The sequence below is a fragment of the Urtica dioica genome, chromosome 11 (genome assembly GCF_054948205.1).
Source record: "Urtica dioica subsp. dioica isolate 48M chromosome 11, U.dioica_male_clone48M_v1_H2, whole genome shotgun sequence".
Taxonomy (NCBI): domain Eukaryota; kingdom Viridiplantae; phylum Streptophyta; class Magnoliopsida; order Rosales; family Urticaceae; genus Urtica; species Urtica dioica.
Genome location: NC_142766.1, coordinates 17,853,578 through 17,870,687, shown reverse-complemented (window position 1 = coordinate 17,870,687; position 17,110 = coordinate 17,853,578). Strand labels below are relative to the sequence as shown.

The window sequence follows — 17,110 nt, the reverse complement described above, 5'->3', positions numbered from 1 at the left end:
CGTAGATTTTAGACTGATACGAGTCTATTCCAGCTCTGGTGGGGCTAGCACGTGATTGGCCTGAAACGCCACCGTTTAGACTATTTTCAGTATTTTAAAAAACATATAACTTCCCCAATCACAAAGCATCATATGATGTTTTTTCTTTTAAGAAATTAGATCTGATATCTATGTTTTTCTCTCTTTTTTCGAAATATAGTACCTTTTTTTTATATGTTAATTATATTTGAATAATTGAATTTATGCAGGGGTTCAAAATATATATTAGAAAGCCCAGCTTAAATAGAGGTTGAGTCTTAGATCCAAGATCCAACAAGTATTTTTGGGACCTAGGAAAATCGAGGGCAGCATGGGGTCAAAAGGCTCTTTAGAGATCAAGATAGACGTGACCAACAATAATATAGGATGAGGTTTTATACTAAAATTCTGAATAACTCAAGATCACAAAATTATGTGGAAGACGATATTGAATCGAGCATTATCCATAAAATATACTTCTTGTTTGGTATTGCAATCTACCTTCGATCATAAGTAAGATATGAGAAGAGCGAATTAGGGGATTCAAGATGTGCGCCACCAGTCAATTCATCATGTAGTAGGTCAGATTCTTTAGTGATGATGCTTCTCCAAAACTAGAGACTACAAACTTTGCCGGAATGAAGAGAAATTAAATATTCATCTATTTTTTCTTTGCGAGGTGACATAACGATTATGATTGCAGGGGCTTAAGGGAAATATTGGGACGACCTATGTGATTAGGAAAATGCATATGGTTTCAACGGCTTTGCATGCCATCATCCAGATTAATTTTGACTGGGGTCCAAGTGATATGGACTCGGATCATTTCATCATCACGGGTTTCATGATGTTGGATTGAATATGGGCTTTAATAAATTTCTTAGTGTTTAGGAGTGAGCCACTGATAGATATAGTTGTGTTTTAATTTATGGATCTCGAATCTTTTCAAGAGCGTTTGAAGACGCGAACGAGAAAGAGCGTAAAGTATAAGTAGAAGGCAATTTGATTGATGAAGTCACTCGATATAATTCAGTCATGGAAGCCTCATCCACGAGGAATTATGATAATTATTGTTGATGGCACTTTTGGACGGACTGGCGTGCCTGTATACATGGTGGCTCGAGATTATAGACTTGTCTCATGAATCTAGTATGACACAATGGTTGGAGACTCCACAATAGTGATACAATTATTGGGAGAATACATGAGTGTTTATAGGTAAGGTTCGTAACATTAGAGATATGATCATAAAATGAGATTTCATTCTAAACTGTAGTGTTTGAAGAAAAAAATCGTGCTACCCTTATTGGCATTTTTATTTTTGCAGTTTTAGATCTACATAATAGTTCAATATGATTATGTTTGAAATTGCTGTATTTTTTTTTTAAGCGATCCTTTTAGATAAGAACAAATGTTTGGTAAAGTGCTTTTAAAAAATTGTTTCTCAAAACTACGAATTCTAACTTTTAAAAATTACTTTTACTTTATTATAAACGCTTTTACAACGTTCATTAAAAGTTTTTTACCAAACAATTCAAAACGGTTTAATTTTTAATAAAAGATAAAAACATACATGATAGGCAATGCCAAAACCATTGTTACTTTTACCTCGATTGAAAGGAGTTTGAATTTGGCCGAAGGCATAAATGAGGCTACAATGACAAATTTTTTATTTTGTTCTTCTGAGAAAAATCCCGACCCTTGTTTAGGTTTAGTTGTCCTATTAACCATTTGCTTGAATTTTTTTTGTTTTAAAAATATCAACAATATTTTTTGTGTTTAATCGAAATGCACGATTTTTCTCTTCAGTTTTCATAAAATATTAGATATCTCCATTCAGTTTAATATAAATGATACATACGTCTCCTAAAAATATGTTATATCGCAAATACCATCTTTTTTTTTAAATTGAACTTCCCAAAATATTCTTAATGAAATTACTTTTTATTTTCTATTTTATATATACAAAAATTAAATCAAAATATTTCTTTATAAAAAATTAAGGATTGTTTTACAAAAAATTGGCTATGTAAGCCACATAAACTATAGGAATTGTAAATTAGCCAACCTTTGGTAAATAATTTGTAAATAGCCAACTTGCATACGTGACAGCCTATTAACTACCTTTTTTTACATGTTTGGCTGGATTAAATAAGTATTTTATTAATCTGTTAATCAGTTAATTTGGTTATTTACAAGAAATTAACGAAATGTGGGTTATATCCCAATTCACTATAACCGTGTGCCTTAATTAACCTTTTTTTAATAAAGAGAAGTTTTGTTTAATAAAATAATAAATAAATATTTGTTTTATTAAGAGTATTTTATGGAGTTCATTTTTTTTTTTTTTTGTAAAAAATAAATTAAAAAGGTGATATTTTTTATACAACATATTTGTAAGGAATATATGTGTCATTTATATTAAATTAAAGGGAAATGTCTTATTTTTGAAAGTTTTGAGGATAAATCATGCATTTTGATTAAAACACGGAGTATGTTGTCGATATTTTCTTAAAAATCCTTTATAATAATAATTAAAAAAAATCAGTCATAAACAAAACAAAAAGAAAGTTTCTCCACAACAAAAAATAATTTTCCAGAGAAAAAAAAAACAGAAACAAAAAGAATTTTCGAAAAGGAAAAAAGTTATATTAAAGAAAAAAGAAAGCCGCCTTTGGGCCCTGCCACGGCCAACTCTTATATTCCGATATCATATGACGTCACATTCTCTTACTTTTCGTCTTCTTCACTTCTCCTAACCCAAAAGTTCCTTTATTTTCTCCGAATTTCGTAAGGTTGGGGTTTACAGAGTCAATACATCGGAGAGAAGAAAAAGAGAGAGTGAAGATGAGCGATGGTTCGTCTAAGAACGAAGCTAAAGGAGGCTTTTTCGCCGCCATGAGCTCTGGTCTCTCCATGTTCAGTAACGCCATGCACCGATCCGTTAACGGGTATGCTTCGACGGAACTCAATCGAATTGCTTTTCGAAATTTCGAGACTGGGTTGTCACCACCTTGTTTTTTCGATCATACTTGTTCTTCACGCAATTTGTTAAGCTAACCTTGATCGATTATGCCCTAGATGATGGTCCAAGAGTATTGGTCCTCTCCGTTATATGACTACTGTTTAAAGTCTGTTCTTAATTTGACTTGGCTCAAGCTCTGAGCTTTCTAGTCTTTTATGTATGTATGTTTTGGTTCTGAATTGTGATTCGGTGCAAGACTGTCCGGATTGTCAAGCCTTAAGATCGGTGAATATGAATTCTAGGAGTCTCTTGATATAGAGATTCACGAATGAGTTCGTTTTTGTATAGACTGCTTGGTTACGAGGGTGTAGAAGTTATAAACCCAGATGGAGGTAAAGAAGACGCTGAAGAAGAGGCTCAGAAAGGAAGGTGGAAAAACGAGGTGTGCTATTTGTATTTGGTGACATTTGATTTCTTGGTTACTGTTTTTTTTTAACTGTCAATTGCCTAATATGAATGTTAGTCTGTTTTTTAGTCTTGTCTATTAAGGGTTTATTTTTTTCTTTTTGTTTTTCCCTGATGTGAAGGAACGAGACAGTTACTGGAAGATGATGCAGCAATACATCGGTGCAGATGTCACATCACTTGTGACGCTTCCGGTCCTTATATTTGAGCCAATGACTATGCTTCAGAAAATGGCCGAGGTTTGTGTTGTACTTCTTCTATGCTTGTTTACATGCTTTTTCACGTACACGATGTTTCACGAGCTGTTTTGTATCAGTTAATGGAATATTCTTACTTATTGGATCGCGCCGATGAATGCGAGGATCCGCACATGCGATTAGTTTACACCAGTGAGTGCTGTCCTTGATCTCATCTTTAAACCTGCACATACGAGACTTGCTTATCACTGTGGAATTGGTTATATGTTGCAGCGTCGTGGGCTATTTCTGTCTACTATGCTTACCAGCGAACATGGAAGCCATTTAATCCCATTCTTGGAGAGACGTTTGAAATGGTCAATCATGGAGGAATTACATTCATTGCAGAGCAGGTGATCTTTGTTGTTTCCTTATACCTATTTTCTCCGTTTGATCACATACGGTGACCTTTGAATTGCTATGCTTCTCTTAGTTTTAGACACCTAATCATGAGGTTTGGATTTTAAGGGGCTACTTAGATCAAACTATTAGCATCGTGATTCTTCTCTTTCCTTGGTTTTGTAAAATAGCTGAAATGTCTCACCATATTTTCCACACTTCAGGTATGTCATCATCCACCAATGAGTGCAGGGCATGCTGAGAATGATCATTTCACTTATGACGTGACGTCTAAGCTGAAAACTAAGTTCTTAGGGAACTCTGTGGATGTTTACCCTCTTGGAAGGTAATTTAGTATTTAGTACACGATTTGAAATGATACCTCATATTAAAGCTTTCTTTTGAAATTTTTATTTTCTTTGCTTTGTTATCTTATTGTGGTTTCTGGTTTTAATTCTCGTCTCTCGGGAATTTAGGCTCGATTATTTTCTTGAGAAATCACAAGAGATTTGTCGTGACCACTTCATTGTATTTATAGGCTGCTGCGTTTAAAGATGTAATTGGATAATGACTATCTTTTTTGAACCTATAGTTAAAGAAATGATCCATAAATGTTCTTCCCTTTTGTAAATATTTGCTTCTAACAAAATCCAAAAGCTGTCATTTACTGGCAACAAAATAAAATAAAAAAATTAGTTGTCGCCCATTTTCGATCAACAAAGCTGCTATTAAATAATGATTTATTTATTCTTGAATAATAGACACAAACTATGGAATTATATTTGTTGATGTATTATACGTGTCCGAAGTTGACGCTCTATGTGATATTTGGGATAATAAATAAAAAATTGTTTTGATCATTTTCAATTATACTCATGTCTGCTTTGCTCTGCTATATTCAAGTATGGACTTAACGTCAAACCTTGTAGATTAATGTACATTGTATTTATAATAATTACAGAACTCGTGTGACTCTTAAACGAGATGGGGTGGTTTTAGAATTAGTACCCCCTCCAACTAAGGTTAACAACCTGATATTCGGACGGACTTGGATTGACTCTCCTGGTGAAATGATCATGACCAATTTGACCACAGGAGACAAAGCTGTTCTATCTTTTCAACCATGTGGCTGGTTCGGGTACGTATCAGATCCTCAGTATGCTATCTTAATTCATGAATAATATAAAGTTTTTTCCTGTGCTGTATCTATATCTATCTTCTATAGCTGTGAGGTGATGGATATCATCCCTGCAATTACTAAATTTGTCTATCTTTATTTCAAGCTCGATGTCAAACAGTACACATCAGCGTTGTAATGTCATCTGAAAATTTGTGCCTGGTATGGTCACAGAGCTGGTCGCTATGAAGTGGATGGGTATATCTACAATGCTGAAGAAGAGCCTAAGATATTAATGACTGGGAAGTGGAATGAGTCAATGAGTTACCAACCATGTGATTCGGAAGGAGAACCTATCAAAGGCACTGAATTAGAAGAGGTTATTGTTTGGACTACCTTCATTAAATTTGTCCAATGTTATCTGTATCTTAGTTTTGCATACACTGTTTGTGTGAGATAAATCATAGAGCAAAACTGAAATCATGTCGAAGATACTCGACAACTTATTTATCCTTTTTCACGATCAGTTTACTTTTTTTTATCTTTATATTAATATTAGACAGACATTGTTTGCGAACCACATACAAATTCGTTCCATCAAGTTGTACCTCAAGTTGGTCAGTTTTGCTAAATAAAAGGGCAATGTGTACCTCAAGTTGCTATAAGGATCAGATTCCAGGATTTTTCAACCTCCACTACTAGAAGAGACTAAGAATTGTCTTTTATTCTGGAAAGATCTTTCGAATGAGTGAATACTTTAATTGTCTTCTTATACCTTTAACTCGCATGTTTTTTTTTTTTTCCTGGGGGGGAATAACTTCCTTTTTAGCTCATCCTTTTGCGTGTTTGTTTTATAAAGTACATAATCTTAATCTGTTGCTGAAGTGGTATAAATCTGCAGGTCTGGCATGTTGCCGATGTGCCTAAGAATGACAAATTTCAGTTCACCCATTTTGCTCATAAAATAAACAGCTTCGACACCGCTCCGAAAAAGTTGTTAGCATCGGATTCTCGTCTGCGTCCCGACAGATACGCTCTCGAGCATGGTGATCTCTCTAAAGCTGGTGCAGAAAAGAGCAGGTTTAACCTTTTATTTCCAGCTTTTCCTCGAAATTTGCATTTTTATATCCTCATACACTACTACGTTGGCAATTCAGTTAAATTCCAAACTTTTTTGTTATCCTATTTATTTTTTCCCTGGTTCAGTTTGGAGGAGAAGCAGAGAGCTGAAAAGAAAGAGAGAGAGACCAAGGGTGACCACTTTGTACCGAAGTGGTTTGATTTGACCGAAGAACTCGCTCCTACCCCTTGGGGTGAGTTGGAAGTGTACCGGTACAACGGTAAATACTCCGAGCATCGAGCTCGTATAAATGTTTCAGATTCCATCAATTTGGCCGATGTAAAAAGCACCGAATACAACCCCTGGCAATATGACAACCTGTCCACAGAATGAGTTGGCTCCAGATTTCCCTCTTGCCTATCGGAAGCTCGTCAAATTCTTACCAGATTGATAAGGAAAGCATAGTATCCGTTTCTTGGTATGTACAGATTAAACTAGTCCCAAAAAATAGTATTACTTTGTCAGTTGTTTACGGGTTTATTTCCGTGGGTGAATAAACGGAATGGTGGTTCCTCACATATTAAGTGTGTGTGTGTGTGTGTGTGTGTAAATATATATCGTTTCATCGTTCTTGTTATGTCAAAAGAGTGTGCTACTGGGATTTTCTCTTCTCTTGGCTTCATATCATTTATGATGTTTGTTCTAAGATACCTCGTTCATGTCAACGCCAAAAATCTCCCTTATATGTCAGTCTATCTGAGACTGAGAGTATCCTATGCAAAACTGTAAAAGAATCGGCTGAAAAAGACTTGTTGCGAGAGGTGTAGCAATTATCGTGCGTTGTAATAAAAAAATGTTACAGGTTTATTCTGGAGGAGGTTTTATCTTGATAACAAATACATGGTCTGGGAAATTGTAAAAAAAAAAAAAAAGTTTGAGTCTTGATTGACCGTTGACGCTTGTCCAGGGCGTTCCATATGATTTGCACACGTATCTTGAAGCATCGTCAGAGCAAAAGAGAACTTAGTCACTACAGAACAGAAGCGAACAGGAAAGTGAAAGTTGATATTGTTGTACCAGATCACACACCACTGATACACATGTACAGTTTTCTCCTGAGACTTCGTCATCATTGTCACTTTACGATTTGCATGCAGTTAGAACTTAGAAAGAGGACAAATTTTAATGTCCTTGGTGGAAGATCATATATGGTGTTGGGAAAATCTAGCCACCTTTAAAATTAATAATAATATCGCATGATATGACAACCATTTTTTTAATGATCATTCTAAAAATAACATTCAATATTTTTACAAATATCGGTTTTTTAATGTAAATTATAAACAATTCTTATTCTAAATGAAATTGTAGAGAGTAAACAAAAAACTAAATTAAATTATAAATAATAATAATAATGTGTTGCAAACACTAACAAAAAAGGGGTCTACAATTTACAAACTGTAGCATAATTAAATTTTATAGAATTAAATTTTTTTGGTCGACACGTAGAATAAATTTAAAAATTCCGTAATTTATTTATTCTGATGCCAGGTTCTTTGCCTAACTTTTTGTAAGTTTTATTTATATGTGATAATTAGCATGTTGTACTTGGGTTTCCAATTCCCCTCTAACTCAGAATAAATAGAGCATATTGTATACTGATTGACATTTCTTTTTTATATTCTTACGGTATATATTTAAACATCTATAGTCCTTTCTAATCTTATTTGAATGATCACAATGATTTCTTTTAATGCTGTTTTTTTTTTATGGAAATAATTATATCATCATTTCGTTATTATTGAGCAAGAGCAACAAATAAAGAGGCGGGTCAGCTGTCCCTCACCACAACCGACCTAACGGCCAAAGCAAAACACACATTGCGTCAAACTTGTTCTTCCGATTTAATAATCTATAATTTTGAAAATGTTTGCATCCTATTTTTTTTCTCTTTATTTTCCTTGTATTTTTTAGTTACGTTTTTTAAATTGGTTAAGACCTCTACATAGGTAATAATCGCTAAATAAGATCCACGCACTTTTTCCATAAAATTGAAATTTGGGTTCATAATTGTTAATTAGTTGGGGCATTTTCGCCATCATTGGTTGTCAATGCCATAATTGTCGGTTAATTTTTGGTTTTGATGTAGAGTTTTTGGAGAGTGAGAAAATATTGGCAATGAAATAGGATGAAGTGCAGTGCAGGTAGTATTGGTCTCTCCATTTTAAGAGGCACCATTTTGGCAAGTAGATATGAATGGCATGGTTTCATTCATTATTAACAACTTTTGCAAGCACATAGCGCTATTTTGATTAAAAAAATGGTGTTTAAAAAAAAAAAAAAACTGAATTCAGAAACTACAAGAGCAGGAATATACCTAAGCGATATTCCTGATGAGAAACGTGAAATTGGGAAAGAACTTAGACAGCTTAGAAGCAATAGCTGTCACAATTCAAGTCCCAAGTGGCCAAACTCTTTTTGTGATGTTTTCATAGTTCTTCTCCTTTAAGAACACTATTCCATGTGTCCTAATCATATTGAACGTGACTGCCAACTCCCCACAACAGAGCCAATATTACAATGTTTAAATATATATATATATATATATATATATATATATATATATATATGTATATAAAAATTTCCTAATATAATGTAATTTTGTTGCTGTAATTTTGCTAAGAAGATAGCACTTGTTTGTGAAATTGTTTCTTAGAAAAATGAAAAAAAATAATAAACGACCGAGACTCACGTATCTATACATGGAATACTTATAATTTCATAAGAATCTTGCAATTAGTGCGATTAAAATTGGGTCACCGGAGTTTAGACCTAGGTAGGTCTAGCTCGGTTCGATGTGCTTGGACTGCAAAATCGATCACGTTGAGACTCAAATTACACTCCAGAATAACTACATACTCAGTATACAATTATTAATACATTACATAACAAAATAAGACCCGAATGTTAAATGAATTAAATCCATATATATATAAACCCATTTAATCGTCTATTATTTGCCTACTCAGATTTGCCACCTCTCTAGCTTGGTCAAAGTCTTCAAAGACGAAAATGCTGAGCCATGACCTAATTATACAGAACGGCGGTGTACAATTTATTTGGTCCTCTTTTTATTGTCTCTTTTATTATTATTATTATTATTACAATCAACATCCCATGAACGTAACAAAACAACAATGAAACACCTACGAAATTCAGACGATATTTTGAATAATTCTAATCCTACTCGGAAAGTCCCATTAATGTTTAAATATTCAACCCCACGATTCCACGAAGGCAACCGGAGTCTTTGATTAATTCAAGAAATTGTAATGCATATATATGCTTAATGGAATTAATCGTATTGTTTTTTTTAATTTATTTTTCATTGCGTTGTCATTTGTAACAAAACTTTTTCAGAGTTTAGCTTGAGAAAAATAAACAACTATTTGGAAGTCGCTTTTACGTCAAGATATATCCATTATTACTTATTACGTGAGCAATTTCAATTGCTCTCAAACTATCTCTTTTAAATAAGAAATAATCATGGACAAATAATAAACAGATAAAAATAATAACAAAAGTCCCCTTTCACATTCGTACTCGAATTAGTTATTTACGAATAATAATAAAAGAACCTCAAAACCCATATCAAATTTGGCTTTATTTACATAACGTGACTCCGAATTCCGTCATATTCCATCAAAATGAAGAGACCCACCAAGAGAGAGAAGAGAGAGGGAGATAAAGACGGACAAAAGAGCAGATTGGCCTTAGCCCTTTAGATCGAAGCAATTCCACACAAAGCATTGTTACACGATAATTTTATTTTATTAAATAATATTGAAATCAATTCAAACATAGAGGGTTGTGGTCCCCACTTATTGACAATTCCAATCGGTTTCAGCTGTCAACTGAACGAACGAACAAGGTAAACAAGAACAATTTCGTGGCATTTTTACTCATGAGATGAGAGATGATATGAGAACTCTCTCTCTCTCTCTCTCTCTCTCTCTCTCTCTCTCTATATATATATATATATATATATATATAATACACAACAAAAACGTTTGCACTTTTTCCTGCTTTCTTGGGGGTGATGGTTTCATGGAATGAACGTTCATTTCATTACATAACCAAAAATAATTTAATGAATGAAATAAATTAATGGAAGGATACAATTTAATAATAAAAAAATACAGAGCTTATAGTTAAGAGTGTGTCTTTCTCACGTCATGGCCATGGGCCAGCCTAGCAGTAGCGGCGTATTATATCACTTTTGTTCATGTGCTCTTTACTACGAATCATGTGACAACTCTTATTATTTTACTAATTATTCACAATAAAATGGAATTATCCTATATCATGTGAATAGGCAATTATTAGAGAGAAAAAAAAAATGTATTTTAAGTGGAATGATATATATTTTCGCGCTTTAAAATTTTACTTTGGTTCATCACGAGAGAGAGAGAGAGAGAGAGAGAGAGAGCTACCATGCTGTAAAAGTTTATGTTGGCATTGTACGGTTTTGTTTAGTTGAGCTAGCTCATACTTGTATAAAGATCACTTACTTTTCGTTTTCCTATAACTTCGAGCAATCTTAGCTCACCTGTTGTGAACGATTTAATTAAATACCGACCATTGATTATGTACTTGTTTAAACAATTCAGTTGTTTTAGAACACCACCCCATTCCATCACTGAACTCGTAATGGCCGTACAACTTGGATGGCAATACTTCATGTTTGCAAAGTAATATCGTCGAGATGGCATGGTTCAAACTTTAAACCCCTCAAAATGTTTTAAATAATATTTTGTGTTGAAACTTTTAAGACTATGTGATGAAAATTTTGTTGGACGGATCGAGGAAGATGAAATAGACAAGAAACGAAATTGTAATATTTTTTTTTTTAAAGAATTGATATAATATGAGAAAATATTATAATTAATCTATTTCTTGTTTTGTGTAAATGAAACAAAAAATGAATGAATAATTGTTATCATTTTTTTAACAAAAAATTGGCTATGTAAGCCACATAAACGCTAATAATTGTATTTTAGCCAATTTTTCGTTAATAATATGTAAATAACCAAGTTGTTTACGTGGCATCTCATTAACTGACTTTGTTTTACACATTTATCCTTATTAATTCGGCCGCTGATTATAATTTAGGCAGTTATTTTTTTAAATTTTGAATCAAACTGATTAGGAAAGTAGTTAACGTGATTTTTTTGAATTTTTTGGACGTGTGGATTTGAAAATTTTCAGCGGTTGACTTTAGCTAATTAGTTTATATTTTCGTGGCAAAACACTAATATACAATCTGTAAATATATTCTTCATTTATTGATATTATTTTGTTTTCATTTTGGCGATAATTCTGATCCTTGTTCGCCCGCCAATTGTAATTCAAATTTTACAATTCTTTGGCGTTTCATGATTTTAGAAATTTGAATGTCCATTTTTTTCTCATTGTTCATAACCCGACGCTACACCATGGATGATGGTTCTTCATTTTTTGGGCTTCAGTTTCTATGTGACTATTGTTTTAAGTTTTTCAAGACATGTCTTATTATTATGATTATTTTTTGTTGAATTTTAACTCTAATGCATATTCAATTTAGTTGATAGTGAATGTTTTTAGATTGGGAATCTTTGTTAATTAGCAGCCAAAATACTGCTTACATTAACTTACTGATTACATGTTAATAGACAATAAATTTGGTCGCAATCACCCTCATACTGATGTAAATTGGTAGTTGATTAACTAATATGCATGTAAATAGACAAAAAAAAAAGATAAAAGATAAAAGTTGGTAGTTAAAGACAAAAAAAAAAGATAAAAGTTGGTAGTTAATTAATTAAATTTGATCGCAATCACACTTATACTGATATGAATTGGTAGTTAATTAACTAATATGCATGTAAAATAGACGACTTGATCTCTTTTTCTTGTCTATCCTCGGTGTTCACCTTTTTCTTCGATGGAGATTTCTTCATCATTGCAATTATACCTGTTAATAAGACAAGTACAAAACATCATAACATCAAATACATAAAAACACTCATCCATTAACTCTCGGACTTAACTCTTGGCCATTCACTCAAACAATATTATTGATTTCAAACCAACGTCATTCTCATATTACAAACCCTTAATTAACAGTCTTGAACAAAAACATTAGCATGCAAATACAATTTCTCGGTAAAGTAAGAAAAAAATTAACATGCAAATCCTAATTAACACTCTAATCATCTAAGACTAATTAACATGCAAACACAAATCACCACAGTAAGGAAAAAATTGATTTATGTTTCGATTTTAAATCCAATCGACTATTTTACATATTTTCACTCATAAAAATACTCTAAAAAACACTATCAATTGAACTAATTAACAATTATTTTTGAAACCCATTCCATATACCAGTTATTTTGTTAGTAAAATTTTAAAACCGTCAAAAAAATTTAGAACAACTATTTTTGAAAAAAAAAACTCGGGATATTACCTTTTCTTCGGCGTCGGGTTCGAGTGTTTATGATCTTCAATCGCATAATAGCTTCCGAAAACTCTTCAATCGCCGAAAAATTCCAGAATTTCTTCGATCGCCTGAGTTTCGGTCCGAGATTTTTTATTTTGTTGCCTCTGAAATGTTTTGGGTTTTTCGGGTTTGAAATTATGTCGAGTGAATTGTTGAGGTTGCGTGATTTGGTGGTATTAATTAATGACATTAATGATGTTCCTCGAATAGCGAGAGTAGTTATTAACCGAATATTTGTTTTTTGATTTTTTAATATCTGGGGTGAAAATGGACGAGAGTTATTTAAGGTCATTCACGTCTTTTAATATGCTGTAAATAGATTGCTGTGGCTATTAACAGGAAATTAACAGAAAGTTGGCTAAAATGAAAATCCCTATAGGCATGTGGCTATATACCTATATAACTTTTTTTTAAAGTAATTGTTATAATGATAAAACTACTTTATTTATCTTGTCTTTATATAATAAATAAATGGATAAAGTTATAATTATCGCAATTTAAACAAAACAAAAATTTATTATCACCCTTCTTAATTCTTTCAAATTGGAAATTATTATTTTTCGAGGCCCAAAAAATAACATATTATTCCTTCATCACTTGATCTAATTTTTTCATCATTTCCACCAAATAAGAGAGACTATTAATTACTATAAAAGAGTAATCTGTTCATCGATCAATTTGGTGATGGCTGGTATTCTATTATTCATATAAAATAGAACCATAAATTAGTTTTAGTTTCAATCAGGATGAAGACATCCGGTTTCGTAAACAGTGCAAAAACAAAATATTTGCTATGTTGCTACTGTTATGGCTTTTTTTCCCTTCGAAAACTAGACTATATTTTAATCTCCAACCTTTTTTCAATATTAAATTTAATGGAACAAAAAATCTTGTTGTTTGGCTGAAACTCTAGCTACTTTTAAAGTGTAACACTCTGTTCCGATTACACCTAGAATTCTCAAAAGAACGGACCAATACTAGAACATATTGGGTCATTAGCTTCGGACAATTTTTGGATGTGACTAATCGCTTCTAGTAGCAACAACTACGAACCAAAGAATGCGACTTTTGTCGCATACAAATGACTTTTGGATGAGACTTTTGAGCTTTTAGATGGACAAAAGTTGCATCCAAAAGTCCTATTCGTTCTTGTGCAAAACTTGTTTCATCTCTATGTCGAGGATCACCTCTAACTTTATATAAGAGAATATTCTTGTTCATCCTATTTTGCTAAGGCATCTCAGTATCTTAAAATCAAACATGTCAAAACAAAGAAGCCAATGGAAAACATTATCAAGATAATTAATATCCTTTAACTTCATCTTAATTAAGAAGATATGTTTGTCAATTATTGTTATTACAAAAATAAATTACAATTTTACCAATTTGTAGCACGTTAGATGGTCCTTGCACTTGCATGTACATATTCTATAACATACTCAATCACGGCAATTTGTTTATATGACAAAAAATATTTAAAAACACTTCTTTCTTTTCTATGCACATTACATTACAGTTCTAAACATATATACTTGGTGCTTTACTAGTCCAATAGGCAATAACAATCCAAAACTAGTCGAATCACAAAACTGGTATACATAATCAAAGCGTAGAGATATCATCCTAATTCCATCTCAATCAAAAAGTTCAAAGATCAAATTAATACAAGGATAGTTTAAGATAAGATAAGAGGAATAATTAAATCGTATTTAATGACTAGTCCTTTCATGCCAACAACTTAAAAAAAGAGTTCTTCCAAAACTCCCCTTCCACACTAACAATTAAACAAACATTTTTTAAATATAAACAAATATACATAATACATTTCATGTAATCTTTTATCAAAGCCCATAGTGTTTATAAATTATAATAAACGACCACTCGCTAAACAAACGGCGACGGAACCAAAAAACCGATGAATACGATGGTTCGTCGCTAATCCAATACAGTACGCCACGTGTCGCGGTTTTTCGCATTGTAAGAGGAGCAAAAAAAATGTTCTCTCGCTATATTCTTAGAGTTTGACACGCGTCGTTACCACGTGCCACACATTTTTTTATTTATTTATTTTTTTAATTTCATTGCTAATAGGGCAATTGCCAAGACGCCCAGTTTGACACACAAACAAAACCCACTCTTTTTTTAACCGTAATTAAATAACCCACTATTCCTTCTATTCATTTCATTGGTTATAGATATTATTTAAATGTTATTTCATTCAAGTATATCTGGGGCCCACCACACCTGTCGGTCCCACCACTAACCACAAGCACACAGACTCTTATCCCCAAACTTAACGCCGTTTGGACTAACTCCTCTCTCCACCACCCACGTTATGTTGCGGTCCCTTTGGTTTCAAAGCCCACTTAAATTCCGTCAACGTTATCTTTCACGAATATTCTTAGCCTGTTCAAATCTTCCGTTTTCTCTTTATTTTATTTTATAATTTTTAGAGGATTTATCTCATTTTCAATCGGGGATAATACCGACCAAAAAGTAACCAAGGAGAGCCTTTTTCTTTTACACGTCAGATTCAGGTCGTATTTCCTACGTGGCATCTATTCTCACGTAATAAGATGCATTATAATAATTTTAATAGTTGATGGAGGGCAGTGTCATAAATGAATTATGGCGAAAAAAGTAGCACATTTACGAGTTATTTTAATCTTGGTCGTTTAATTTAATTCGAAAAAAAAAATTTAATTCGAAAAGGACAACTTAGTGTTGACCAAAATAATGCAATCAACCAATGTGGATATAATATTATCGATAAGTTTATTTTTTATTTTGTTTATAATGAAGAACAAGGATAGTACATTCGAGCACATAAGATAATAATTTTTTTTTAACTTAAATAATAATTAAATTACTATCATAATGGAAATCTAACCTCAAAATTAATTTATGAATGATAAAATATTTAAAATAATGATTTTGTTATATTGATAAAGCATAATCAATTTTACGGAAAGTCATACCATGAAAATAAAAAAAAATTAAAATACATTTGTCAATTTAAAAAATTTGTTAATTTATAACAATATATATCTTGCGAGTTATTTGTAAAAAATAAATTTTTTTACTCTTTACGACCGTTGTCCACTGCTCAATGTGAGCCTGGCTATGTCGTGTATTCCTTCTCCCGTATATGATTGTTTCCATTTTTTAAGTTTTTCTAATTATTTTATATTTTAATCATTTATATGAGATTTTATCTTTGAACCATTAAATACCTGAAGGGTATAGTTTTAGTTTCATTTATGAAACTTGTTATGCGTCTATTTGTATTATGGGTCCTGGATATGTAACTGCTAACGATATCATTTTACCACCTTTCTTATATCTAAATTGTTAGTTATGGTCAGAAAAAAAGCAACAAAAAAATAAAAATTAACAACATATGAACACAAAAATTAATGTTAAGGATAAGTTTTACTTGAATATGATACAATTTTTGTTGTCTGTGTTTATATAATGAACATTTTATTTTATTTTTTTAATGAGTTTTGAATTTTCCTACTAAATTTCATTGTGATATAAGATATTTTAGCTTTTATGGTTTTATTCTCATTAAGGAGGTCCTTTTATATATAAAAGAAAACTATAATTATTTTCCTTATAGAAGGGAATTATATATTAAGCAAAATATCAACAGAAAGGAATATAAGGATTAAGGACAATTTACCCTTAAAATGCTTTATGCTCATCCGGATAACTGCTGGATTATGAAATTGAATACGTCTGTGAAAAAAATGACGAAAAGGACCCTTGTAGATCCTATTTCCAGAACCAAGTCCTTTTAGATCTACGGGGATCTTTGCTATCCATTGACAAGCAAAGTATATCTAATCCTTTATTTTTTAACACTATGTATTTCTTTTTATAGGCTAATATAATATATTGCATACATACGAATATTTTAGTCCTTCATTGGATCTATATCCACGTGAGAATTACTACATCAGCTATTCAGCTTTACTCTCTCCTTATGTTTTAACCTATGTTTATTCTTTTTTGTTTTCAGCAAAGTAACATTTGGTCGAGCTGTTTATCATAATTCCGGTGTGATCAATATAGTTTTTCATTAAAAGCAGGAGTTTCCTCTAGACCATTCATCAAATAACGCTTAGGTTATTTTATTTATTTATTTACTTTTTTTTTTTTGGGTAGAACGCTTAGTTTTATTGTTTAACCAGCTATAAGCATTAAAATAAGCTTAATTAGCGTCTCAGTCACGTTATGTTACAAAAAATGTCCAAAGCCAAGACTTTTATCATCCTCAGTGATTGTGTATAGGTTGAGTTGGATTAAGTTGTTAAACTAAAAGGAAAAAAACGAAACATTTTACGATTCTTTATACACAAAAATA

General features: G+C 32.1%; 1 protein-coding gene across 1 annotated transcript; it reads left to right on the top strand.

Moving 5' to 3' along the window:
* Positions 1-2,682: 2,682 nt before the first annotated feature.
* Positions 2,683-7,074, top strand: ORP3C (OSBP(oxysterol binding protein)-related protein 3C). The gene is made up of 10 exons (XM_089630730.1): positions 2,683-2,969; positions 3,332-3,425; positions 3,571-3,687; positions 3,765-3,837; positions 3,919-4,037; positions 4,248-4,369; positions 4,985-5,161; positions 5,375-5,519; positions 6,042-6,220; positions 6,347-7,074. The coding sequence occupies exons 1-10, from the start codon at positions 2,866-2,868 to the stop codon at positions 6,591-6,593; spliced, it is 1,377 nt and encodes a 458-aa protein (XP_089486856.1). The 5' UTR covers positions 2,683-2,865; the 3' UTR covers positions 6,594-7,074.
* The last annotated feature ends 10,036 nt before the right edge of the window (positions 7,075-17,110 follow it).

Excerpts from the sequence above, each read along its gene's own strand:
- ORP3C (XM_089630730.1), top strand. The coding sequence starts at position 2,866 with ATGAGCGATGGTTCGTCTAAGAACGAAGCTAAAGGAGGCTTTTTCGCC. Across the intron at positions 4,370-4,984 it reads GATGTTTACCCTCTTGGAAG|AACTCGTGTGACTCTTAAAC; the intron begins GTAATTTAGTAT and ends TAATAATTACAG. Across the intron at positions 5,520-6,041 it reads AAGGCACTGAATTAGAAGAG|GTCTGGCATGTTGCCGATGT; the intron begins GTTATTGTTTGG and ends ATAAATCTGCAG.